Source organism: Mixophyes fleayi, chromosome 1, assembly GCF_038048845.1.
Source record: "Mixophyes fleayi isolate aMixFle1 chromosome 1, aMixFle1.hap1, whole genome shotgun sequence".
NCBI classification, from domain to species: domain Eukaryota; kingdom Metazoa; phylum Chordata; class Amphibia; order Anura; family Limnodynastidae; genus Mixophyes; species Mixophyes fleayi.
This window is the reverse complement of record NC_134402.1, coordinates 410,768,795-410,796,704: the sequence shown is the minus strand read 5'-3', so window position 1 is coordinate 410,796,704 and position 27,910 is coordinate 410,768,795. Positions and strand designations below refer to the sequence as shown.

Genomic DNA, 27,910 nt, shown 5'->3' with positions numbered 1-27,910 from the left:
CCGCTATATATATAAATGATTAAGATGCCCTAGCTGAAGCCCTTGGCTGCTTTATGCAACCACTTTTCCCGTGGTTCTTCCAGTTCTGTAGCACACAACCCGAAGTCAATTGTGTTTGTCACTTTAAAATAGAGTCAGAAGGGATGATGGGGGGGGGGGTGGGTTAGAGAACCAATCACAAACTGCACCTTTATAACTATGCAACGTAACTGGTCCTCCAACTCTCACCCCCTTTCCCCCTCTCCACATCATCACACGGTCCCGGCTAGATGGTAGTGCAGGCTTAGTGCCTGTAGCTGTTACAATAACGGTTGCATATATCACATGCCTGTTTTGTCCTTTTCATGTAGCATTACCAATTATTGTAAATATACACATTCCCCTCTTTAGAAGACCAATCAGAAGCCACACTCATATAGATGGAAGCTTCTGTTTGGTCCTCCTGCTCACAAAGTGGCAAAGGTAACTTTATTTTGAAGTTGCATTGAATGGCAGAACATTTCATTAGCCATTGAAATAGATCTGGGTAGCCTGCTGATGCTTTAACCTCCCTGAAAATCAATAATAATCCTGCTGCTAGAAGAAAATAGCCTTAATATACCTGTTTCTAGTCACAGAAAGTCATATTCACTGCTACGGAATAAGAGGAAGCCCATCAGAGCCAGTTATACACGAGAACAGAAGACGTTCTCAGTTTCAAATATATTCCAATGAATAGTTTTCTATGGTCTGGAAACATTTACATCTATAATTGGGAGGGGCTTTTCATATAGACAGTACTTTTATTTTAGGATATGTAGTGTTTAGTGGTTTGTCTAGTACACCGTGGATGAAAAGAAATGATGGACTGAATATAATATGACCTTTCTTCTGACGTGAATGGAAACCTTTAATCAGTCCGTGGTTTGAGCCTGTCTGCCTGGCTAAAGGCATGTGCTACACATCAGCCGTCTAATTCTATGTCTCCAGGAGCAAACATGTGTACAGCAGGTCTCAGATAATCTTATAGGGTTGCATTAAATAATTCCAGGCTGGAATGTGCTGTACAACATGTGGCTTGTGCATGTATATAAATATATAATAGAAAATAAAAAGAATATCTGACCCACAGATGGCTTGTCCACATGCCTGGATCAATCACCTAGTTAGTAAATAAAATATTTGCTATGCAGCTTTAGAAAATACCGTCTGGATTTTATATGTGTGTTGCATCTGCACAAAGATCTGGTTCCTTCTACAATCATTTGCCAGGCAGAAATAAAGACCTAGGGGTAAATGTATCAATGTCCGGATTCTTCAACTCCGGCGAGATCGGCGTCTTCAGCGCTTAAATTTAAAGCGGCGCTGCCTTGTAAAGGGAAACTTCCCTTTACAAGGCAGCGCCGCTTTAAATTTAAGCGCTGAAGACGCCGATCTCGCCGGAGTTGAAGAATCCAGACATTGATACATTTACCCCCTAATCTTAAGTTGTTAGGACCACGCTAGACCAAAGAGAGAGGTTTGATTTTTTTTTTTCCCATAACCTATTACAACAACCTCAATATTCACAAAACACTCACTAATCCAACCCCCCAGGGTCCCAGGTCTGGGTGGACATTGAATCAGCTTTACTCCCTTCCCCATCTACAATCCTTTGGTCCTCACACTCTAACTGGCCCTCTGAAGCTCATTCTTATCTAGTTGGTCTATCTCCTGCTCTATGCTCACAATGTAAAGGATTCTACACATTAGTTCCTGCTCCCACTACTCTCCTACCACTCTAGTACAATTCAGATATTTCCCTCCTGGATTCGCTCTCTCTGTGTCCTCTTACTGATATACTTGTTAATAACCTTGCCAATGGAGGGATATTCCCTACATACAGCATACATTGCATGTGTGGATTGCAAGGGTTGTTACTGACATTTGGTGTAAATTTCATTACAATAGCCACATTAAATATATATTTACTGAGAAAAATGTTGATGTGTTCAATACTTATTTCACCCGCTGTATGAACAACGTTGAGATTCTCAAGTTTACCATCATACATGAATTTTACAGATAATTGCTTAAGGTTAGCATTCTAGAGATAGTAGCTTAACCAGTATAGCATGCCATAATCACTTTATAGAATTGCATAGTCAAACTAGTATTTTAGCAGAAGAAACTAGTAGGATGCTGTTAGCTCAGTTAATTCTGTCAACCAACTTGTATGATGACTTTATGCTGATTTAATTGCCTGTTGTACTTTGCTGTTGCTATGGCTCAGAAAGACTTAATAATGAAATATTTTTTCAGTAGTTGAAATTTCAAACATTATGAAATGTAACTACAAATAACATTGTTCTCTTCAGTGGACTGAAGGAAGCAGATTCCCTATATCCTCTATTTAGTTTTTGTCAGCTAAATAGATCAGATATTGATCTCTATTGAAAAAGGTCAATGCACGCTTTTGTCTGTCAAATGATGGGACATGGGATAGGAGCACACAAAGTCCCCCCTAGCACAGAGTTGTCATCCAGTAAAAAGACCAAATAGCACTACCTTGCATTCCTAAATAAAATGTAGAAGTTTTAGTTACATACATTTGCAAATATATGATGAGCTACCTTCCACTTCACAGTGCTACTGCTTTTGTGTAATTCTAACGTTAAACAGTGAGAGTCACTACTAAAAGGGGGTCATGTTTTTAAAACTAAGAGCTAACTTAGCAGGAGGTACCCCAAAATGTTCAAAATGATTTGCGATGGAAAAGATCTTGGCGAGTAAATTATCCTTCTGAAGGACATTCTATTTAAAACAGGTTTGATGTCAGAAAAGGGCCCAGGGCCTCTTATGACATTAGTGGGATATGGTCACATCAGTAGCCCCCTTTGCCATGTCTTATTAGAACTCTATTAAGACTCAGGATAGTATTCTTGATTCAGTAGGTTGAGGTTTAGGACTTAGGCTAATGTTAGGATATAACAGATTAAGATTATTCTAACAGGTTTGAGATTATATTTTTGTATTTCTAGAATATAGAGGGGCCTGACACAGAAGATCTGTTATCTCAGGCACAATTACTTAGGTCTAATACAAACACAATATGATATGTCCTCCCTTCATGTAACTAAATTGTACCTCTAGAACACCTATTATGACATTCGACAGTAATTTTAAACTTATCTTTATTGTACCTGTTTTATTTCACATACATTCATGTACAGTAGGTATAAAAAAAAACTTTGTTACATCAGATTTTGTTTCCTTATTAACAAATAAAAAAGTGATTACAGCAAAACGAAAAATAAACTTCTTCTGTGGTTCTATGTTACTTTAAGTGGCAAATTGCTGAGTTTGAAAAGCCTGGAAGTCCTCTGGGATGGTATCTGGAAATGGAGAAGAAAAACACATGATCTGAATGATGTTCATCTAGTGAAAGCAAAAGGAAATTCTGACAATTGGTTTTCTGAATGTTCATAAAATATTTAATAAATGGTTATAAATATAGGACAATATGTATTTTGGAAAGTGGCTTTGTGTCTCAGCATGTGTCCTTCCTTCTGGGGAGGGGTATGGGGCTGCTACATGCACTGTGGGAGAGGGAGCCTGGTATAATATGTGGAGACATGTGGCTGGTATGAGTTGGGTAAAAGAGACCATGTTGTTCTAATGCTTGCAGCTAAAACTGCACCCAAAACTTAGTATGTTACAATTCAAGGAATCCAGATAGTGGCTGAAGGGATTGGTAATGAGCAGGGCCACCAAGAAGAATTTCAGGCCCTGGTACTGTAGCTTTTTGGGGCCCCTACTATAACTGCCAAAGGGGGCATAGCCACACTAGGTTGGTGGCTCCTCCCACTACAAAGGCAGGCCTGGGCCCCGGGATCTTGTACCTGCCCCTCCCCCTCTCTCAGCACCCCTGGTAATGGATGGGAGAGGTATTATCTATTGGCCTAGAGATGGTGGCTATATTATATACTAGACAACTGTGGATCTATGATACATAACGCGTGGACAACCTGAGCCTTAGCTCAGGCCTTGAACCAGAGACCTTTAGTTAGACCACTGTCAGGACACTGTAGAGAACTTACCTGATAACAGGTAACTCCTCTATACCTGATAATAGAGGACAATAGCTCGCAGTGAGGCAGATAATACGGTTATACAGGTGTCATTACAACTCCTGCCATGACCTAAGAACTTATATCTATTTGTGAATGTTACAAGATGCCTTTTCATGCCGGATTAACTTGTATTTAGGCTTAGTGGCAAAATTACCGTTACAACGATACTTCAGGTTGGACCAGATGATGTTTTCCTGTGAGAAGCAGAATACGCCAAGTCGTCCTCCGCGCATGGTGGTATCCACCGTGACACCCGAATCAGCGACCAGCTCACTACCTTCAAAGAACCGTGCCCTGGAATTATGTCATAAATTAATTTATCACTGTGTATGGTGATATACAAGCGATAGAGGCAGATGTGTAGAACGAATTATCAGCAGGAACACATGTTGAGCTGCGAGAGAGTGTATTAACATTTCGGAAAAATAAAACCCAAACCTAAATCACTATTATTAATATTTTCAAATAGACTAAAATTGTTTTTTCCGTATTTTACAGAATATAAAGTGAATAACATTGAAACTGATACTCTGACATAATATTGTTATGTTTATTAACATAGTTTTCCTCAAAACACAGATTTGATATGTGTAATAAGGTTAAATACATGACATTTTAATTACTTGATGTTAAAAATATATTATTTTGTAAAATTCCTCAAATGTTTCACGTTTCCTTATTTGCTTCCTTTCTCTATTGGTGGTAAATGTGTTCTATGGTCATCTGCAACATGTATTTATTCACTCTATACAGCAGTCTAAGATTGTATATTGTATAACATCCATCCTCAATCCAGCACCCAAAAAATCCACAATGAATTTTGAAGACACCTAGATCAGCAGCTGTGTGTAACAGTCAGACTACCCGACTCTCAATGGGAAGCTGTGAAGTGTAATTTAATAACACACAGCAGCCTGTGTAAGATAGATAGATACGTGGGAATCAATGGCAGACACTTTAAATTTATTTGATATATAAACTGGATCTAATATCCATCTCACCCACGAGGGGGTGAAATTGAACTATGCCTTCTGAAACTACAAATAACTAAATTTGCCCTCCTAAAAGCAGAGCTTCCCTTATTATGAGCCAGGCCTTTAATTGTATTACTTACACTAGGGGCTAGATTTACTAAGCTGCGGGGTTGAAAAAGTGGAGCTGTTGCCTATAGCAACCAATCAGATTGTAGCTGTCATTTTGTAGAAGGTACTAAATAAATAAAAGCTAGAATCTGATTGGTTGCTATAGGCAACATCCCCACTTTTTCAAAACCGCAGCTTAGTAAATCTAGCCGTAGGTCTTGGCGGCTGTCCATAGCAGGCCTTGCAGATCTGGGCCCTAAACCTCTGGATTTTCCTAGTTTGATAAATTCTGATTTGTTAAGGCCTCAGCTTATTGAGGAGGTAAAGGCCCACCATAAAGTTAATTTCCGATTTCTCAGGAAGGGTCAAGATCCAGAAACCTTTTTAACAAGAAATTTGGATTTCCTACCAGAGATTATTGAGGCACTTCTTTAGAAAATAAACAAAAACTATGGTATGTCTATCACTTTCTTCTTTTCATCCTTCATCTCAGGGCCAGCCTACCAGTGTGGCAAAAGATTTCCTCCACCAAGTGGTTTTATGGGTCATTCAAACAGGGCCAAATATTACATTGAAATGGTTACATAAACTACAGACTGCTGATTCCCTCAGCATTACACTATTCCTTAACAACGTTAATCTTATCACTATACATTCTTATCTACAAATAAAGACACCGACAACTTTGTAGTGGCAAATAACATGAACTTTTTATTTATTTATTATTTTTATTTATTTATTTGTTTACTCCTATTAACCTATGAAAGGGTGGCGGCGAGAGCAATACAATCAGCTAACAACTAATAGCGAAACCGAACAGTGTATGGCCCACAGGCACTAACCACTGGTCCCAGGCACCACAGTCCTTTACGATCGGCCGGTGCTAAATCTGGCGTCATCGTGACCTCTCCCCGGGGTCCTCGCACAGAGGTACCAAGAGCCAGGGTGCTTCGAAAGGAGCAGTGACGTGCGGCCAATCAGCGATAGCACCGTATGAATTAGTCGCTGATTGTAAAAGCTCTCCTGCCTACCAACCTTTCCCATTTCTTCTTCTGCTAAGCCCTAACTTAATGCAAACAGGGAGGGTGGGCGGGAAATCCCGATGCAAGAGGAAGCAGCACTGCCTAGTCAGTAGTATATATCAAAAGTCTCCTCCTACTATCCCCCTCACATCCGGGAACCAAACACCTCCCACATTTTACCCTGTAATGTCCGTGCCTGCTTCGTGACAAGCAGCTGTGTTTATCTGCATTCAGCTTAAGGGCTTCATTTTCAATATTTCCTTATTCAAGGAATTGCGTCCACCGAGGTGGTAATGTTAGCTCTTGATCATGGAAAAATAGAACTGGTTGACTCAATTGATAATTGTTGGACCAGTCACTTTCAGACCAGCCCTCAACATCAGGTCCTTGAATCACTATTTAAAACAAAAAAGGTGAATCAAAGGTTTACACATATCCCACAGACGTGTCACACCCGTGTCATCAAAGTATTCATTGTATAATTTATCTAAACGACATGCTCATAGTACACCCAGATCATTACAGGGATTTAAAACTCTCCCACGTGTGGCTTTCACACTTAACAGGCCGATATCAATTTTAACTGTCACGTTCTTTTACATTTTTATGGGGCTCAAATTAGAAAATGGCTATACTCTAACTTTTATAAAACATTACTGGATTTATAAGAAGTTTCTCAGAGCAACCATCAGGTATGTGGTAGTCTGCCCACTAGCTGGTGCTAAAAGACAGGCCTCCGTCAAACAAAATAATAGTTTGCAGGATGTATGACCTGCACACGCTTTGTTATAGGGAAATTGGATTGTCTCCTCATAACAGCTCCCAATCTGCCCACCCTACTCCTTTTGCTGAATCAGACCTCTGAAGAAATATCTGGTTATATTTATTATTGCATTTTTCACCATCTCTGTTATCCATAACAAAGGATCAGGAGATACCGTAGACCAGCGGGAACAAGGAGACAAAATGAAGCTCCAATTCACAGTGAAACTTGAGCCACAAGAGCGGAGAGTTCTAGGAAAGCTGCCGACTTCATCATGTTATATTCTTCAGAGCCCCAGTCTTATAGGTTACAGAGATAGTTAGTTCTTTGTCCTTCATGCCTCTGTTACTGTTTGCTTGTTCAATGTATATTTATGTCATTATGTGCCTTGCATCTTTATATGTTATATTACAGTAGACATCCAACAGTGATCCTTAGAACCTGGCTGCAAATGTGTTTTCTTTGCTTCGGAGGTCGTCCATTTCCTTTCTTACTTCCTTTAAATAGGAAAGATTTGCCATCAATGTGATTCTTTGGGATACTTCCTTTATGCAGAGGTATTTTGGGAGGCTTGTTACCTACTCACCAGCTGTTACTAGGCGGCAGTCTCATTTCCCTAGAATGAAGCAAAGGCTGCAGGACAGATTCCTGACCATTTGTATTTTGCCACAATACCACTTCTGCTCAGCAGGTGGTGCTATACAATTTGTTGGCTGCATTGGACACTGTTCTATGAAGTACATAATTCTGCAGCAAGAAAAATGTGCTCTATTTTGCTGCCACCGAGTACGTCACAGCTGATTATAGTCCTATATAACGCCACCTTTGATGTAAGCATGGTGACAAGGTCAGGGCTGCCAAGAGGAATTCAGGGTCCTGGTACAACAAATTCATGGGGCCCCCCTTATAGTTGATTAAATAAAAAATTTTTGTGCCACCTTAATTTTTTCAGGGGTGTGGTCACACGATTGGGGGCGTGGCAATGCGCCATTGGGGCGTGGCTAGCACATCAAAATCACTAGGTCCTGAATTCACCGGAGCGTGACATTTCTCCAAGCACTCCTGACTTTCAGGACATCTAGCACCCTTGTATAGTATAGGAAGAATGCAGTGTGTACAGAAAGAGTTCAGTCTTGGCCTGCACCCTCTGGGCTCACCAAACATTGGCATTGTCCCTACTAGAATCACAACATTTCACACACTATGCTGCTCTGTCCTACCTTTTCTTCTCACTTTCTCCACCTGTGGCTGCTGGTTTCTTTAGTTGTGGCTTATCCGGATCCTGGAATGTTGGAGGACCTATTTGGGGAAAAAAATGGCTACATTTAGAAAATTACAGTCAGCCCCGGCATTAAATCAATAGCACCCACGATTAATAATTAGGCCTTTCTCCAGTCCCAACATTAAAATAATAGTATTCACATTTAATAAATAAACCTATTTCCCTTCCTGCAAAAAGCCCCAGCAATACCTATTTCCCGCAACCATCACTGCCATTAAATAATTCATAGTCACATTTAATAAATAGACCTTTCTCCCTAAACTCACCCCAAAATTCAATAGCCCCCAAACCACCCCATCTTAAATTAATAGTCCCCACCATCACCCTACAAACAAAATAGCACCCATTAATTAGCCACCACCTACCTCACACTCACTACATTGCAACAAGCCCCCTGTGCCATCACACACACAATACTGTGCCCCTTCTTCACAACTACACTGTGCCCCCTTATGCTCACATTGCGCCCTCCAAGCTGCCTTCCCTCCTTCTCTTTCCCTCTGTGCCTCTCTCCCACTTTTTTTTATCCCTCTGTGCCTCTCTCCTTTTTTTTTCCTCCTCTGTTCCTCTCTCCCACTTTTTTTTCCTCCTCTGTTCCTCTCTCCCACTTTTTTTTATTCCTCTGTTCCTCTCTCCCACTTTTTTTTATTCCTCTGTTCCTCTCTCCCACTTTTTTTTCCTCCTCTGTTCCTCTCCCACTTTTTTTTATTCCTCTGTTCCTCTCTCCCACTTTTTTTTATTCCTCTGTTCCTCTCTCACACTTTTTTTTCCTCCTCTGTTACTCTCTCACACTTTTTTTTATTCCTGTGTGCCTCTCTCCTTTTTTTTCCTCCTCTGTGCCTCTCTCCACTTTTCTCCTCTCTCCTTTTTTTTCCTCCTCTGTGCCTCTCTCCCACTTTTTTTCCTCCTCTGTTCCTCTCTCCCACTTTTTTTCCTCCTCTGTTCCTCTCTCCCCTTTCTTAATAGTACTGTCCCTCTCTGTTTTCCTCCCCTTGCCTCTGCGTTTCTTTACTTACCTTTTGTCAACTTCTTTCTTTTCTTCTCTTCTGTCTCCTCTTCTGTCTTCTGTCTTCATGCTGGCTGCGGCGCTCCTCACTGACTGCCGGGCGTGACTTGATGACGTCACGCCCAGCAGTCAGTGTGAATGGAGAAGAGGAGAGGAGGGACATGGCGCCGCGCGATCACGTGAGTATTGTTTTTTTTTTTCTTCTAGCTCCCACCACCAACAACCCCAAGACACCCCCCCCCCCCCCCCCCCCCCCGCGGGAAAAAAAAAAAGAAAAGATTGCAAAAGAGAAAATTAAGAAAAAAAGCAAAAATTTAAATTAGCAGCGGGCCCGGGTAAAATGTACCCGCTCCCCCCCCCCCCCCTCTCGGCGGCCCTGGACAAGGTTCACCTCTGGTGTAGCCTAAAGTGTTACTTTAAGAAAGAGTCATAACACCTCCAGGGGGAGCTGCCAGTGCAGCAAGGCACAAAGCTTTGAAGGAGTAACTATCCAGTGTTATGTGCAACCAAAGGTAATAAACGGCCACTGTCTTCCTGCCATTTCATCATGGATGTCTTCTCGCCAACTCAAACTCAATCTTTCAAAAACAGAATTAATAATATTCCCACCCAACAATAGAAGCTTCCTGTCTGATATTTCTATTTCTGTTGATAACATGACCAAGAAATCCCACCCTGCAAGCTCGCTGCCTAGGTGTAATCCTTTACTCAGAACTATCCTTTGATAACGACATAAACTCTATTTTGACATCATGCTGCATACATCTAAAAAACATTTCCAGAATACTCACATACCTCACACAAGACACTGCAAAAACTTTAATTCATGTATTCATCATCTCCCGCATCGACTATTGCAATATTCCTTTTTACTAGGGGTGTGCACCGGCCACTTTTAGTGTTTTGGGTTTTGGGTTCTGATTAGCTTGAGGTTTTGGGTTCTAATTTGTTTTGCCAAAACACCTGACGAAAGGTTTTGGTTCTGATTTAGGGTTTTGGGTTCTGATTTATTTTTAAAAAACATAAAAAGCACTAAAATCCAGTTTTTGGTTTTTTTTACACTCCTACGCCATTATTAACCTCAATAACATTCAATAACAATGATTTACACTAATTTCCAGTCTATTCTGAACACCTCACACCTCACAATATTGTTTTTAGTCCAAAACGTTGCACCGAGGTAGCTTTCTGGACTGCGTAGTGGAGTGGCCCCGGTACCCAATTTGGTACCGGGGCCACAATACCTCCTCCAACTGGTCTCAATTCCACTGCACATATGGCTGCTCCTCCATCCTCTGCAGCATATAGAGGGTGGAGTTCTAGCGTGTCAATACCTCTTGTTTTCGATCATGACAGTGCATTTTAATTATTTTTGGATTTGGCCCCAACACTGAATGTAGTTTAATATCTGATACGCAGCTATCTGGACTGCGTAGTGGAGTGGCCCCGGTACCCAATTTGGTACCGGGGCCACAATACCTCCTCCAACTGTTCTAAATTCCACTGCACAGATGGCGGACACCGGATGGACGTCTAACACCAACATAGCTGTTAAGGCCGCAGTTCCTCTTTTTTGGGACTGCACAAACAATTAACGTAGTAATAGAAATGGCAGTTCCTCTTTTTTGGAACTATAAAAACAAAGAACATAGTAATAGAAATGACAGTTCCAATTTTTGGAACTACAGAAATAATGAACGTAGTAATAGAAATGGCAGTTCCTTTTTTTGGGAACTATAGAAACAATGAATGTAGTAATAGAACTGGCAGTTCCTATTTTTTGGAACTACACAAACAATGACCGTAGTAATAGAACTGGCAGTTCCTATTTTTTGGGAACTACAGAAATAATGAACGTAGTAATAGAACTAGCAGTTCCTCTTTTTGGGAACTACAGTAAAAATGAACGTAGTAATAGAACTGGCAGTTCCTATTTTTTGGAACTACAGAAATAATGAACGTAGTAAAAGAAATGGCAGGTCCTCTTTTTTTGGACTGTAAGAATATATTGCTCTATAATATTTTTTATACTTTTTCAATAATTTTTTTATATTTTTTTTAATCTTTTTTTTAAAATATTTTTTAGAGATTTTTTTTTTTTTTAAAAGATTTTTGGCTGATTAACAAATTGCTATGGACTTATCAGAAACAAATACAGGACAAAAGCACCACTGGAATCAGCAGCACAGACACTGGCCAAAGCACCACTGGAATCAGCAGGGCAGAGCACTGGAAAAAGTACTACTGCACTCAGCAGGACAAAGCACCACTTGACTAAATAAATCAGCAGGACAGAGCACTGGATAAAGTACTAATGCACTCAGCAGGACAAAGCACCACTTTAGTAAAGTTATCAGCAGGACAGAGCACATCAACCTCCCTCTTCACTAACCACAGGGAGAATGAAGATGGCAACCGCGAGCAGGGCATTTATGAGATCCGAGTCTTGCGAGATCCGACGCGAGACTTGGATGTCATAGCCTCGGTTTGGCTTCATTTGGCGCCCGGAAGTTCCCGAACAGTGCTCGGATCCCGTCGGATCCGCACTGTTCGGGTGGGCTCAGATTAGCGAAATCCGAGCCCGCTCATCTCTACTTTTTACTGGTCTTCCCCAAATTCACACTCTCACCACTACAATCTATTTTGCATGCAGCAGCTAGATTAATTTTCCTTGCAAATCGTTCCTCTGCTGAGCCACTCTGTATGTCTACATTGGTTGCCTGTTTGTCAACAAATCCAATATAAAATTCTTCTACTAACATACAAGGCTGTCAACAAAATTGCACCAATATATATCTCCTCAATTGTCTCAAAATATCTCCCAACTAGACACGTCCGTCCTGCACAAGATCTGCGTCTCTCTTCCACTCTCATCACATCCTCCCATTCTGGTTTACAAGACTTTTTCGGGCTGCACCCACTTTGTGGAGTTCACTCCCTCGCACAATAACACTTTTCTCTAGTTTTTGTCACTAGCTGCGGAGATCGCGGCTTGCTTCTCCTGCATTCCAGCTGTCATAGTAACAACCAGGATGTCACTTCTGCCTTCCTGTCCCGGCCGTCACCTAGGCAACGGCCGAGACGCTCTCAGTGCAGGCGCTGCACTCTGGCAAACACACAGCCAGGCGCGTGAGCAGATGTTTGAAGTTTGTGCTCAGCCTTCTCGGGCAGTAGGTGGCTAATTACTCTCCTCTCTCTGTATATAAGGCAGGGAGGGCTTAACCTTGCTGACAGTTATAGCTTCTGGACCCTGGTTGCTGACCTGCTCCCTGTTCCTGTACTCTCTGTTCTGTTTTGGATTGATCTCTCGTTGTGACCCATGGCTTGTATTCAGAATCTGCTTGTTGCCCTGACCTTTTGGACATGTTTCCTGGACTTTTCTGTTTGCCGCCATCCCTGACCTATTGCTTGTCCCTGACTATCCTGTCTGCTACGGACCCCTGATCCTGACCTGTCTACTGACTACTCGCTAACATCCGGATGAGCTCCTCCTACCTATTCGCTGTGGTGTTGCTCGTAAACTTGCTCTAAATAGAGTTAAGTCCTGGGGGCATCCGAGTACCTGTGAGTGTGTCTAGCTCTACAGGAAAGGCGGCTGCTATAGATAAAGACTTCTATCGCTTGTTCTGTAAGTTTATGACAAGGCTGTCAGCATAACAGTCTTCAAACCTTCTAGCAGTCTACGAAAACCAACATCTTCAGGCAAGCTTATAATATTCCTCAACCACCGTCTTAATCTCCTTAGGTTACCCTATTACCACCCTCTGCACATCTAACACAAGACATCAACCCTCTAACCAACATTGTTGTGTGACTGAACATACAGCCAACTAAATACTTTTTAACCTTTGAATTCTAGCTGGACAAATATGTAATATGATGGAGCACTTACCATTGTGTATCAAACCTTTGTCCCATAGATTGCAAGCTTGTGATCAGGGCCCTCTTACCTGTCTGTATGTATTACCCAGTATTGTTTTATTACTGTTTGTTCCCAATTGTAAAGCACTACGGAATTTGCTGCAGCTATATAACTAAATAATGTTGATGATGATGATGGAGGAGAATTTGGGGACCAGAAACCAGAGAGATAGTGCCCATGGGTTCACAGTGCGGTGCAGGTGGGGGGAGGGGGGTGGCGGGGGGTCCCTGAACCTTTGGCTGCATAACAGCCTGCGGAGAGGGACATTTGTGCTGTGAATAAGAGGTGATTGCATAAATTCAAGGGAGTTTATTAACATACTTATTGAAACTGAACTGTTTGCAATCAAGAACTGATCTGCAGTGAGAGAGAAGGTGACAAAAATGTATATTTAACAAGTTAACTCTTTGCAACTTAAGAACTGTTCTGGAGAGAGAAGAAGGATATAAATAAAGTTAGTTGTCTATTTAATTGGAAATAGATGGTCTGGGTGGACATTCAGTCATCAACCAGAGAGTACTGTGAAATTATACTGTGTATTTTGCAATGAAGAGAAGAGCGCTAGAACTAGGTGGCGAGTAAGAGAATTGGTGGCTATATCACACAGACAGGTAAGGGGCTTCACACATAAGCTATGTGTCTGTTCCTTTTCAGGGTGCGTTTGACTATGGCAAGAGCAACGTTTTGTTTTCAATCTTCATCTCCTGTTCATCTGGCTATTCCCAGTTTTGAAATCAGCCAATCAGATCTTCACAATGCTCAAAGTAGAAGTTAGTATTTCATGAGTTAGGTGTGCTGATCTTGTGGTACTCATGTCACTGTGCTAGTGAGGACCCGGCTGCACGTCACAAGATCTTTGTCATTATGTTAGTAAGAGAATGGAGACAAGCTGGACTGAGAGGTAGTGGTAGCAGCAGGGTACCCCAACAGCATAGCGTAGTGACTTACTGCATAGTACTAGTCATGTTATGGTTATATCTGTATGGTTGACGATTCTGGAGTGTTCCATGCTCTGAAGGTTTAACTCTAACGTACAGGTCCTCATACATGCTGCAAATTGACCGATACAGTTATAATTGCACAAATTGCATGCAGGCATAAAACCACTTTGATTGGAATCTGGACTGGCAGAAAATGTGATTGGATAATGACGTCTCTGACTGCACTAGTTGTGCCCAGTAGGAGCCAGCCCTTTGGCCTGAATACCGGGGGTATTTAATACTACCTATTTGTGTATTGCCATAGAGCGCTCTGCTGTGATGAGTAGATAAGTATTACTAATTACAGGCTACTGGGTGGAGAACACTGTGTTGTAGTTTACACACATACCACCGACTACAGATAACTACATTAAGGTAACTGTGACTGGGCGATCATGAGCTGTGCTCCAGAGATATTTGTACATTATGTCACATTACATCTTACTGCAAATGTAGACTGACCTAATATATCCAACTTGAGGTCTGTGCTGCAGGAACCAACGATAAGACACCTTGTCTTTCCAGCCAACGTTTCTGGGGTCCTTCCACAGCAGCCGGACTTGGTCAGTAGTGTCCCCGGTGTGCCAGAGTGAGTTACGAAGATGTTCTCCAGGTCCTGTCTTTGATTTGACGGCCTTGGATAGACAGATGGCAGAACTAGTTACATACAGGAGGTATTATCTTTTCATGTTGCACAGAATGTGATCTCAGAATTCACTGTACAAAGTATCTGAATAAGAACCACATACAGTGTGTTTGTGTATCCGTAAATAAAGACCTTCATCACCATATGTCTATTATCACATTGATGCATCTGTACAGTCCCTCTACTTAGAGATAGCACAAAGAAGGGCAAATAGAATGGTGCATGGTCTAAAACACAAAAATAACCAGGAAATACTAAAGGATCTAAACATGTAGAAGAGAAGAGAGAAGGGATATGAGGAGTATGATAAAAGCTTTCAAATATCTCAGGGTTTTATCAAGGGACTGTCGAAGTCAGCAAATTGGATAAAGTAATTTCAATTAAAGTCGAGCAAACTTGGCTGTCTTTGTCTGAAAAGATGCGTACGGTACGCTACGACGTACAAGGGCACGCTACGGCGTGGAAGGGCGTACGCAGCTGCAACACGTGGCAGCTACAGTATTTGGTCTTTTACATACATTCACACAAACACGCATACTTGTAAAATAGTACACATTAATGGTAGTTGCAAGACACAGTCATTTATGTCGAAATATAGTAGTATTTATGTTTTATATTATAAGTTATATGCACATTAGTGAAATATATGGAACAGGTTGAAGGAATCATATCATGTGTGGTATCATAATAAACCTCTTAACATTTGCTACTGTTCGGTTCACTCTGCGAAGGAATCGCATAGTGCATACACAAGTTATGAATGATAGGGAATTATGAACTACTTAAGACTAAGGAATCTTGGCGGGAAGAGCAGAGCATACCCCCTGGAGAGATGACCCCCTCCTTTGGATTCTTTAGTATGAACTAGCCAATGATGACAACCCCTTGGACCTTCCTTAAACCTGGACCAATAGAAGCAAGCTATACCATCTCCATTGTATTACTGTATTTCTGTGTGCATATAAGCAACAGCTTCTCATCTAGTGTTCAGACATCTTGTCCCCAGACTTCAGGATTGAATGACTGCACACTGGATCCAGAGCGCCTGCGATAAGTAACGGCTGTATTTATTATCACTTCGCTTGAACATATTATACTACTTTTTGCGAATAAATCTTTGTGCGTTGGAAACACAAATCGAGGTTCGACAATCGTTATTGGTTAGCGACAATACGCACTTAACAGGACAGAAGTGAAGCATTCTTCAGAGGAAGAGAAGTATGACAACTAGAAGACAGACAGTGACGAGGAAGATGGCTTAGATGGAAATATGAGGAAACTTTGATGAAAATGTAGTGGATAAGTGGAATAGTAATACAGTAGGAGACTGAAGACAGGTTGGGATAGACATAGGGTTATCCTAAATCTAAGAGTAGTGAGGTTATCAGGGATAAACAATGGGCAGCCACATTCTAACTTTATGTTTCTGTAAATTAAATATAGTAAAATAAAGTATAGTGTAATAGAAAATTATAATAAAACAAATAATTATAATTAGAAAAAGTTTCAACTCAATATTGGCTTTTGAGATGTCTGGACCCTATTATGTCCCAGTTGCAGTATTAAGACGTCAACTTTATGCACATTTCTATGTTTTGAGCACTAAAAGTACTAAAATATGGAAAAAACAGTTTGTCATTGTAATGGAAGTATATTGTGAGAAAGCCTGACATTTTATTAATAGAATGTATTTTTCTATATTTTGTCCATACATGAAATGATATAAAATATGCCAGAACTATGCACAGTTATCTAACATACGTATACAGCCAGCAACTCCTATCAGAGTACTGTGGAAGATCACCCTGTACTTTTGTCCTGTTACACTCAGCTCCCTGAGAGAAGAAGTATATGACATCAATCCTCCTATCAGTTTTCATGTGTGATCGTCATGCATGTGGAATGACGGTCTCTCTGTGCACACGTACAATGCACTGAGCACATTGTAAGGAAGCTGTCCAATAACTGACCTCATCTATCCCCTAGTGTAACAGATAAATGTCCAAGGGTCAAGCCAAGAATGATTTAAGCTGTTAAATCATATAAAGATGTCTATTCTGAGCGCCGGAGTCCTCTTTATCCCTGCAGTGGACACGTAGCTCCAAAACCTAAAAGGTCATGTTCCCATTGTATTCAGATATGGAAGGTTTAGTCTAGCAAAGGTGTAATATAAAATGAGTAATCTATACAAGTAATAGTCATTTTCTTTCATGTGGTCTGTTATGTGATTCAGACTAAAATAACCTAACTGTGTGCATAACATAGAGGGACTGCTCATAAGATTCAAATATAGATGTGCTAAAGCTTCTTGAGCTTAACAGACTGAAGATATTTTAAGATAAGATTTTGGTTATATACAGCACAGACGTCCTGTCTGTAAGCTTATTAATATATCCACATGCTTCGCAAATGTTAACAGAATGCCAAACATCTTCTGCCATACTTTTACTCCTGGGGTAACCAAATCGGTACTATAATTATATTCTATGGGGATTCCTAAATAAAATTGTCATGCAGTAGACACTACAGGGCTGATTTATTCCAGCGAGATAAGTGCCACTTTTCCCTACTTACTGCACCAAAAGTAGCACTCGATTCAGCAGTAACGCCTGCTCACAAGACCTCGCCTGTTTCTGCCTTACTATTGTGGAACTACTACCAGCTATTGTAGAACTATTTGTTCGCTGGCAGCTATTGACTGGTAGGGAACGTTGATGTTTGCTGAACCACAAATACAAGCGAGCATTAATTAATTGCACAAAATTAACTGAACAGGAATTGTTGTGCCCGCCCTATGGGGAAATAACAGATATCCTTGTTTTGATTGCAGTAGGGAGAAAAGATGACTGGCATAAAGATACTAATATATTATGATTTTGTTTTTGTATTTTTGTGTGTGAAGTATTATCAAGTGTCAAGCCTGGGATGTCAATTGACTCCTAAGTATAATTGTGCATGAATACTCTCTAGATGGCATAAAAAATTAAATGTAACTTGAAAAGACTTGGGGAACATCTTCTGGCCGTTGAGCATTCAATTGAGCACTGTCATACATGGGTGATCAGCCCTGCATTCTACACAACAAGACTACAGCTCAGACAGGGATCATTGATCCCTATGAGGATTACAAGGGCCATTCATGGAGTTATTTGGAGACTGCAGCACGGAGAGTACCGCCATCTCTGCACTCTAAGACACGAATGAACCCACAAATAGATGGATTGTGTCACAGAATGCCACTTGGCTCTACAGTGCTGCATCTTCCTAAATGACCCGTACTGTTTTATTATGGCAAGAGTAGAAATAGTACCTTGAGCTGAATGCCAGGCTCTGCAACTGCTCTGAAAGGAGTCGCCTGCCAGTAAGTCTGCTCCGTCTGCTTCCACATAACCACATAGAAACTTGAACTGTCCTGATACCCAAAAATAAAACCAGCGTAATCATCATCCGTGGCTGTGTTCACGTGGAATGTGCCCTCAAAATCCACTCCATTAAAAGCTGTATAACCTGTGGAAAGCAAAATGAAGCGGCTCCATGAATCTGACATAATAATGCAGCTGCAGATGAAACAGACATAGATTAAATACAGCAAGAAGCCTACAGGGGTGATACTGTCTCTGCGCTTCATATACTCTGTACATTAAATGAACAGACATAGAGCACATATAGAGAAATGTTATGGAGGGACGTCTTTACAGTTAATGCTCTTTCTACTGTATATATACTTGTAATTATTATAAAGTTCAGCAGCTGTAGCAGATAAGTAGTCATTACTGACATATGAAGTCAGCATGTCACCATGCTATATTACATCAACCTATATACAAACTGAATAATCTCCTGTTCATTATAGGGTATTTATAAGGATATTTGAGGTCACTGTAGGGTTGAGTACTAGTTATTACAGGACGTAGACTATTATTATGTGTTATATAGCAACTTTTAGTGACTGCTAATACTCTTCTATACTACAGTAGGGCAGGTGTGCATGATCCTCGGTAGAATTTTCCACTGCCGGTCCAGAGTACTGATTGAAAAAATAGTATACAGATAACATACCCACTGCAAGTCCAGGGTCGCTATTCATTGTCTGCACAATCTCCATGCCCTGAAAGCAACAGAGGAAATTTAGCAGACTTAGGCTCACAATGTAAAGGGTTCCAAATAAAAAATATGTATTAGAATGGAACATACTACAGACACATTTTCATTGGCTCCATTAAGCCTTTTTTTTTTGCCAAATACCACAGCCCATGTTTATGTATATGCATGCCACAAATATAACAGAGCAGGTAAAGATAAGGAAATCTGTTTGCACCTGGAGAAACCATATTGCAATTCAAGGAGATTTTGCCGGCGTTTGCATGTAACCCACAAATACTGGGCAGTATTTTAGCTAGGACGCGCCCCTTGCCAACTGCAAGTCTGTCCGCGCATTTTATGTTTCCCCCAAAAAAGTTAATAAAAAAAACCTTTTTTTCAATGTATTTTTGTTAACAATTATATTATTAGCGGGTGACAATAATTGCGTTTTGATTTTTTTTTAAGTGGGTTCTGCTGGTACTTTATATTTCACGTATGTATTGTTTGTATCCTGCAGTGCATTGTGTCTGTCTACATTGGTGTAGTACTCTTTACCGACACCGAGTAACCCGACAGCGAGTAGAACGACGTGGGAAATTCAAACACTCATACTCTGACATGGAACACATATAGACTCAGCATTACACAGATGCACTGATTTCACGACCGGACATCTTTCCGAATGTTGTAAATGACGTCAATTACAAAGGCGACTGATGTTAAAGTGGAAATACACAGACCTGGCTTGTAACAGTAAGGTTAACCGTAACCTTAACCCCTAATACTTACATTAGATGAATGACATGGGTCCGTGCATCGGCACTTTAAGAGGAGTCATGTTTTGAAATGATGTAATTTACAACAGTTGGCAACAGATCTGGGGGTAAATGTATCAATATGCGGGTTCTTCAACACCCGCGTGTTCAGCCTCTTCCGCGATTAAATTTCAAGCGGCGCTGCATTGTAAAGGGTTAACTTCCCTTTACAATGCAGCGCCGCTTGAAATTTAATCGCGGAAGAGGCTGAACACGCGGGTGTTGAAGAACCCGCATATTGATACATTTACCCCCGTGGTCTTGAAATAAGTGCATCTGTGTAATGGTAAGTCGATTTTTGTTTAATGTCAGGGTATGAGTGTTCGGATTTCCCACAGTGTTGTAGTCACTGTCGGGGTAGAAACTGACTACCACAGGTCTGCATACGGAGGTGCAGGGCATACTTACACCCGCTTGTAATTTTGAATTCCTTAATGAATCAGGCCCAATATTTTCTGCAATCTTGTATTATCGCAACATTAGAATATGTGGTTAATTCTCCACAGTTCTATGTCACTCTGTAGCACAACACGAATGCTGTATAACCATATAAACTAGTGATATAGAATGTCCTAAGCAGGTAATCATAGATGGTATCTGAGTCTTTATCAATTTAAAGCACACGCTCCTTTTAATTAGTTTGAAAGACGAAAGTAAAAAGTGTCGGCAGCTTATATGTGACTATAAGAACACAATGTGTGATGATGGGGGGCACTGGGGTTGTGTGGTGACAGGGGCACAGGCTAGTAAGTCATATAGAACATTTGTGCTAATTATATGTTGGCCATTGTTAGATATCATGCTAAGTTTTCTTTGTATGTTTCCTTTCTGGACAGCTCCAGTCTTCAAACATCTGCTGTGAACCTATAAACTGAGACTGAGCTACTTCCATTTCTGTATCGTTGTTTGAGAGGCATGTCTGGTATCAGTAGCTGATGGGGAGTGCTGGTCCTCTTCTGCCAGTTGGAGACTCCTGCGGTACCTCTAGGTGAGTTAGCTCCCAAATTAAAAACACATGAATGTGTAACCCAATATAGGGACTCTTATTGTTTAAAGTTAGGTCCAACCTATTAGCAGGAGCGCCTTGTCGGGGCAGGTGGCGGGACGTACAGAAAACAGGGACATGAATACAAAAGGAGGGCCCTGCTCTAAAGCGAGATTACATACATATCCAATTAATACATATTAATTGGAAGAGGGCACTACTGAAACAAGAGATGCAAGTGTGGCTCAGAGAAGAGATTGGGACAGTTGTGAGGGTGCATTGTACATTTCTTACCCAAAATGATACCAAACCTCTTATCCATTCTCTCATCATCTCCCGCCTTGACTAGTTCAACCTCCTGCTATCTGGCTCTTCCCTCACCCCCCTTTCCCCACTTCAATCCACCTCAACCTACAAGAAGGAGACTGGGTGTCCAAAACATCTGTGTTTCACCCAACGTTAATACTGAAAAAATAAATGCCTCACCTGGTTCAAAACAATCCAGTTGGGATCAATTTGGGCATCACCCTCAGGGTCCAGAACAACAGTTTGATAGGCTCTAAAGTCAGTAAGTGTGATCTCAGCATTTTCTGGACAGACGTCAATGCGGTCAATGACCTTGTCCTGGTCAAAGTCAGATTCACAGATGTCTCCAACACCATCATCTGGGCAGAGAATAGCAGAAGACTATGTCACAGACAGTAAATTGCACTAAAACCCAGCACTAAGCACTGGATTTCTTTCTTGTAACCTTCCACTAATAATAACTGAAACTGTTACCCCTAAAGCAATGTGATTGATCTAACAAGCCCTCAATAGCACTGTCCATTAATTGATATGCAGATATCTAACCTAGAGTACACTGATCTTTTCTATACATAGCAACTCCTAAAACTAACAACGAAAAGTCCTCCATGTACTCTATGAACGCTGCCTGCAACATCCAAAGAGCTTCTCATCAATAGTGCGACAAGTACTTGCTGTTTACACTACATGCTATCTTTAGGCTAACAGCGTGCATAAATGCTGAGTTCAATAGACAGCCATATAAAGTACCTGGATGTCACTAGCCTTAAACAAAAAACAAAACTATAACACTCCTATGTGTGGTTTACTTAAATCTTCAGAAAAAAAAAATCAAGATATATAGGATCCCTTGTTGATGCTTTGCTACAAAAGTTTTGTTCCCTGCAACAGATTCAATTTGGTCTCATACCATTGTCATCCTCCTGCCCTGGGTTGGGGACTAATCTGCAGTTGTCTGGTCCTGGAGGAAGAAGGTCAGGAATGCCATCATTATCATCATCGTCATCACACTCATCTCCTTGTCCGTCCTTGTCTGTGTCCAGCTGGGAGCTGTTAATGACTGTGGGACAATTGTCTGTGCTGTCCTGGTGACCGTCTCCATCACTGGGTGCAGGAAAGAGAGATCAGTACATTCTGTGCAAGCAGCCTTTAGGCCATTATAGATGAAGATTGTTTAGAACAAACTGTACAAGCTTTAGAGTCCTATCTAAAGATACAACACACATTCTGCAGATTTTAAAGGAAGTAAAGTTGGACAAATATTACAAATGAGTTTCTTGTGATGCCAATTTCCTATACATCTGTATCCAATGGGGTAGAGGTCAGTGAATATTTTCTATATATTAGTGGAAATCTTCCAGCTGAGCAGAGTATTTTTATTCTGACTCCGGGGAACTTGGAAGTTATTTCTAGAAAAACAATTGCATGATTGCAATTGCTCTAAAAGACAATGCTGGACTAACAAAGCTAATATTGGGTACATGCACTCACTCATTGATGTAGCGCAGCACAGCACATAAGCCCAGGGCCACCCATAACAATTATGGCCCCCATGACCTGGGGCCACCTCTCCCTGAGAGATGACTTTATTTACTTCCAAAACGTTAAGTTCAATGGTATGTACTCTATGGCGTGTACTCTATGATATGTAGACTATGATATGTACTCTACGGCGTGTACTCTGTGGCGTGTACTCTATGATATGTAGACTATGATATGTACTCTATGGCGTGTACTCTGTGGCGTGTACTCTATGATATGTAGACTATGATATGTACTCTATGGCGTGTACTCTGTGGCGTGTACTCTATGATATGTAGACTATGGCTCTGTGAGCCGCATGCTGATTTGGATGAAAGAGCTATGGTGGTTAATATGAAAGACTCAGAGTTCCCTTGTCTCGGTCCAGCAGACTCTCTGGTTGTAGATGAATGTGTACCCCTGGGTATCTTTCCTCCCATTCACTTTAAAATTACTGTGAACTTTTATAGTAAACCACTACACCTGACTTACAACGGTGGTTTTCTAACAGATAGGTGGTAAGCTTTGTCCTGGGTACCTCCAGTTACTGTCCCTCAGAAGATCAGCGACTGTAGATGGTACTGTAACTTTTACTGCAATGTAAAAACTAAACTTATAGGAACTATATCAAGTAGCAGAACTGTATGTCAGTGGTGGGTTGGTGCAGTGATCTTCTCACTCGAGACATGACAGCTCTGTGTTGGACGCTGGCCTCCGCACGGCCTGTATGTCACATGATCGGCACCATGACAACGTGGGCGCGGGGCTTCAGGCCTTTGGGAGCAGTGTGACTGAATGACATCAGTGTGATTGAATTCTCCCAGGATTCACAAGATCAGCCGCGGGGCTCTGTCACATCTTCCCTGACACGCCTTCCCCTGTGTACTCCCTTACCCCTGTTATGGGCGACACTGTCAGGCACAGATCTGCTTCTTTGTCGTCACACTTGATGACAAACCTGGAGATCGATTCCCGCTCATACTCTTAAAAATGGGGATAAAAGTAGGTAGCTGACAACATAAACATTACCCCACATGATGACAAAAAGGCTCATTTACAAGTCACCAACTCTGCAGACTTTCAATGCTTATGTGTCCAAGTGCGGCTACATGTCCACCAAGCAAACGTCAAGGTGCATGTCCAGTACATGGTCATTGGAAACAGTTCTGTAAAGGCAATCTGCGTCTAGGTTTACAGGTTGGAATATGCCAAGAATAAGCGCAGGATGGAAACAGTAAAAGCGTCACATTACAGTTCTTTAGACTGATTAAAGTGAGGGAACATCAGGAATGTTTCACGTCTCTTTACATTGGTTGAAGTGCACCTAGATATGCTCTTTACCACATTAGTGGTAATATATCCTCTCCATCCTTGTATCCTACTTGTGCAAATGTCTGTGATTCCATTTGTGAAGCTTTTTCGTTTCATAAACGACCTTTAATGAATATTTACAGTATTCATCTTATGATTTATTGCCATCTAGTGGTCATCACTGTGAAGTGTCACTCACTATTGCAGTATTTTGTTCTTAGTGATTCTAAGAATCCAGTTTTTACATTTCACTAAACATTCAGGTTTATCAGATGGCCTTATAGTGGTACTATTGTTTGTCTCAGAACCCTGAGTGTTTGGGACTTGTTTTCATTAGAGAATGATATACTGGGGAGGAAGGAAACTGTCTCTTCAAGGGTTGGTAGGACATCCTGGGACTTGTAGTTCCACAACTAGAGCACCACAGGTTGCTCAAGTCTTGTAACATAGTCTGGGTCTCTGGGTCCCATGGTGAATATAAACAATGTAAGATATGATTGCTTTAAAGAAATACACATAATAAATGCATATGTTATGAGGAGTGTCACTTATGTCTTATTAGACATTGACCATCACACAGGTTATTTATACTATACCTGTCTTGATTAGTGTCACAGGAATCTCCCACCAGGTCATTATCGATGTCTGACTATGGAGACAAGATAAGAGGCTTCATGTAACAAACCTGTGCTAGGACGCTGATATAATAACCAATAGCCGGGTTAAACCATTCATATTGGTAAACAGTACCCTGATCAACAAACGCCCACTAAGTTCGCCCCCTTCCCTCTGTGACCCAACCAGTCAGACTAACCTGGTTTGGATTGATAATGTCAGGGCAGCTGTCACAGGCATCACCAACACCATCTCCATCCTTATCCTTCTGATCCAAATTAGGGACACGTTGACAGTTGTCCAGGAAGTTCTTGATACCTTCAATACACATTAATCTGGTCAAGAATGTAAAGAGGTTCCTTCCGGCCCAGACCCAAGAAATATCTACTTGTTACAAAGTAATCTGTCTCTATGTATATTGATTTATTTACCATCTCCATCCATATCATCATCGCAAGCATCCCCTTGCCCATCATTGTCCGTGTCTCTTTGATCATTGTTCAATTTGAAACGGCAATTATCACAGGCGTCACCAAATATATCTTGATCACTGTTTTTCTGATCGATGTTGACAACGAGAACACAGTTATCCTACGAAAGGGGTTTAAACAGTCACATATTAATTAGACTATACCACCGGTGGTGTAACAAATGGAGTAGCATTGGTAGGGACCACTGCCATGCCCAGGTCTCAGCCCAGGTGTGGCCCCTGAATGTTACACAGGCACAAGACTAGAAGACACATGAAGATAAGGAGAATGGGCAACGAGAGAGCCACACAACAGACAAGGGAGATGGAGGGACAGCTATGAGGGGAGCAAGCATGAGGCTATTGGCTGCCAGATCACAAGAGTCGGGGAAACTGCTGATAGAACACTGGGTTTAGAGGACGTAGGTGCAATGTATGTGTTGTTAGTGTGAGGTAGGTGTTATTAATAAGGACATGTACATGGGACTGAGAGTCTGCACAGGGGACCAGGAGCCTTTAGTTAGAGTAATGTATACAGTATACTCCATATAAACACATACCTGTCGGCAGACACTTCTGTATTATGCTAGTCCTCAATACATTAGTGGATTTAGGATATGAAGCCAAGGAAAGTGGCAAAAAGTAAAGATATAACTTCACTAGATATATAACGTATTTAAGAGCAGGAGTGTCTTGGCCACAGAAGTTACTGGCACTGCCATAAGATAAAAGGCGCATCCACATAACATAAAACTGCCAAGGGTTAAAACGTTGAGTTGTCATAGATGTAATTGACATAGGTATCAAATCCATACAGGCAGACAGGGACATACTTAGAGGTGATTATGGCATATACATGCGGTTAGTAAAGAACAAGTACCCCCAAATAAAGAGAGAGGTAGATAAAAAAAATAAAAAAATTAAATAATAGAAAACAATTACTATGGATCCCTAGAACAATAGTGTCCTGGGCATACACCCAGTTGGTCTGGTTGGTAAATACAGCTCTGGGTGCTAGGGATATGGAATTACCAATACTTTACACATAGTACTGAGGTTCAATGTGTTCTGCTCTTTACCTGCTCATTCAGAATCCCATCTCCATCCGCATCTTCATCACAGGCGTTCCCAATGCTATCCCTGTCCGTGTCCTCCTGCCCAGAGTTTGGAACATACAGGCAGTTGTCCTGCATAGGAAAAGCATATTACACTATAACTAAAAAGTGATGCAACTAGCGCCCCTATATTATTTTATATTTTACTAGATACCTAACTGTAAACAATGAAGGAATTATTTATAAAGCATCAAGAAACTAAAAAAATAGTACAATAATTGAAAATGACAGAAATTGTCTACTCTGTGCTACAGCTTTACTGTGGGAGATCTAACTCCCCCCGTCACACTAATTTGGCCTTAATCAAACCTTAATATGTGCAGGGTGCAGTATAAATACAGGACAGGTGCCTTTCTCAGTGCACCGTTCTATAAATCACATTCATAAACATTATTAGAAGATGACAACCTTTTTGCAGCTTGCATCACTGCACAGAAGAGCTTCATCTGGATATCCATCAATGTCGGTGTCTTTGCCACATACATATCCATTACCAGCCCATCCAACGGAACACTGCAAAGAAAGGCATAGAGGAGAGTTCACTATTCATTGGCATAAGACACAAGCAGAGCTCAGCAATAATTATATAGTAACATCTCACAACTATGTAAGAGTATGACTATGTAAAAATGCCTTATTCATTTTTGGTTATATTCAGTCCATGTACTTTAAATCTGCCCAGCCATGAGCCACAGACATTCCTAGGATCATCCGCCCTATATCGTACCAACAACTGAACCCTCTTAAGTACCTAATTTTGTCTTCCATGAGATAATTATACAACTGTGGTATAGCTGGAGGAGTACAAGGTTACCTAGGAAATGGGTTCATGGCCTTTGGATTAATTTCTGACATAGCTTTAGGTTTGCAAACTCAATTCTTTAATCACTGACACATGCAAAGGGCTTATATATGTATAATTTAGATGTGTCAGTAATTAAAAGGGTAAGTTGGCTACCTTGGATGGCATATAGTTTTTGCACCATACCTTTATTGACCAAATGTACTCTACTTCCTGACACACAGAGCTGACAGTGAAGGCAAATATGGTCTCAATAGTGCCAGACAATTATTTATATCACAACTACTCAATGATTCTAATTACTTTGCACTAATAAGGCAATAGATATAATAATTTAAAGTATCAATCCCAGAAAAAAGTTTTTTCTTGTCCTTTAAATATCAAGTTAAGTATCTGTTAAGCATGGAGCTGTTCACCTACAAATCATTATCTCCTTTTCAAAATCTCTCTGAAGGGCAGACAAGTATGACTGCAAGCCACACACAAACTCAGACTCTCAGCGTGTCATGTGAAGGCAGAGAGGGGAGAGGGAGGGGAGGATATTACAGTGCAAACAGAGCCCATGGGGGGGCATTTCAAAGCCACTCTGCTCTCTACACCATGTGCTATGGTTGGCATGGCACATGACACTGTGGAAACTCTGAAAACTTATAACAATAGCAGCCAGAAGAAACAAATCAAGGAAAAATGGTAATTACCAAGCTTCTTCTTATAGCCTGCCATGGTGAGAGGAGATTGCTGCTTTAAGTAGTGCTAATATTTCGCTTGGATTTGTGGAGAGGCCAAATATGCCCAGGCCTAGGGTGGTAGAAATGCAGGGACAAATGTTTGCTCATCCTATCACTTTTGCCATAACATATTCTCCCACCATGTTTGCTTTATTTTTTTTCTATTCTTTTAGTAAGAGAAGCTGTTGTAAATTAAAGTGTTTATCCCTAGAGGGCAGTAGAGTGTTTAGAAGAAATCAATCCAATCCGTTCCATGACTGCCATTTTTTTTTAAAGGTAAAACGTGATAGAAATTTGTGTTTTAGGCAGTTTGTAATTATTTAATTTTTCTAATTTCCTAGTATTACACTGTTTGTTAACTCAAGT

The 27,910-nt window shown here is 41.0% G+C and overlaps 1 protein-coding gene across 1 annotated transcript in view; it reads right to left on the bottom strand.

Moving 5' to 3' along the window:
* Positions 1–3,135: 3,135 nt before the first annotated feature.
* Positions 3,136–27,910, bottom strand: part of THBS4 (thrombospondin 4) — a 50,764-nt gene continuing 25,989 nt past the window's right edge. The window contains exons 11-22 of the mRNA XM_075182414.1: positions 26,423–26,527; positions 25,979–26,086; positions 24,862–25,021; positions 24,630–24,748; positions 24,412–24,464; positions 21,894–22,087; positions 21,164–21,342; positions 18,854–18,902; positions 18,105–18,301; positions 14,611–14,783; positions 4,246–4,385; positions 3,136–3,353 (exon numbers count right to left, since the gene is read on the bottom strand). Coding sequence (XP_075038515.1) covers positions 3,301–3,353; positions 4,246–4,385; positions 14,611–14,783; positions 18,105–18,301; positions 18,854–18,902; positions 21,164–21,342; positions 21,894–22,087; positions 24,412–24,464; positions 24,630–24,748; positions 24,862–25,021; positions 25,979–26,086; positions 26,423–26,527 — 1,530 coding nt within the window. The 3' untranslated portion in view covers positions 3,136–3,300. The remainder of the gene's footprint in view (positions 3,354–4,245; positions 4,386–14,610; positions 14,784–18,104; positions 18,302–18,853; positions 18,903–21,163; positions 21,343–21,893; positions 22,088–24,411; positions 24,465–24,629; positions 24,749–24,861; positions 25,022–25,978; positions 26,087–26,422; positions 26,528–27,910) is intronic.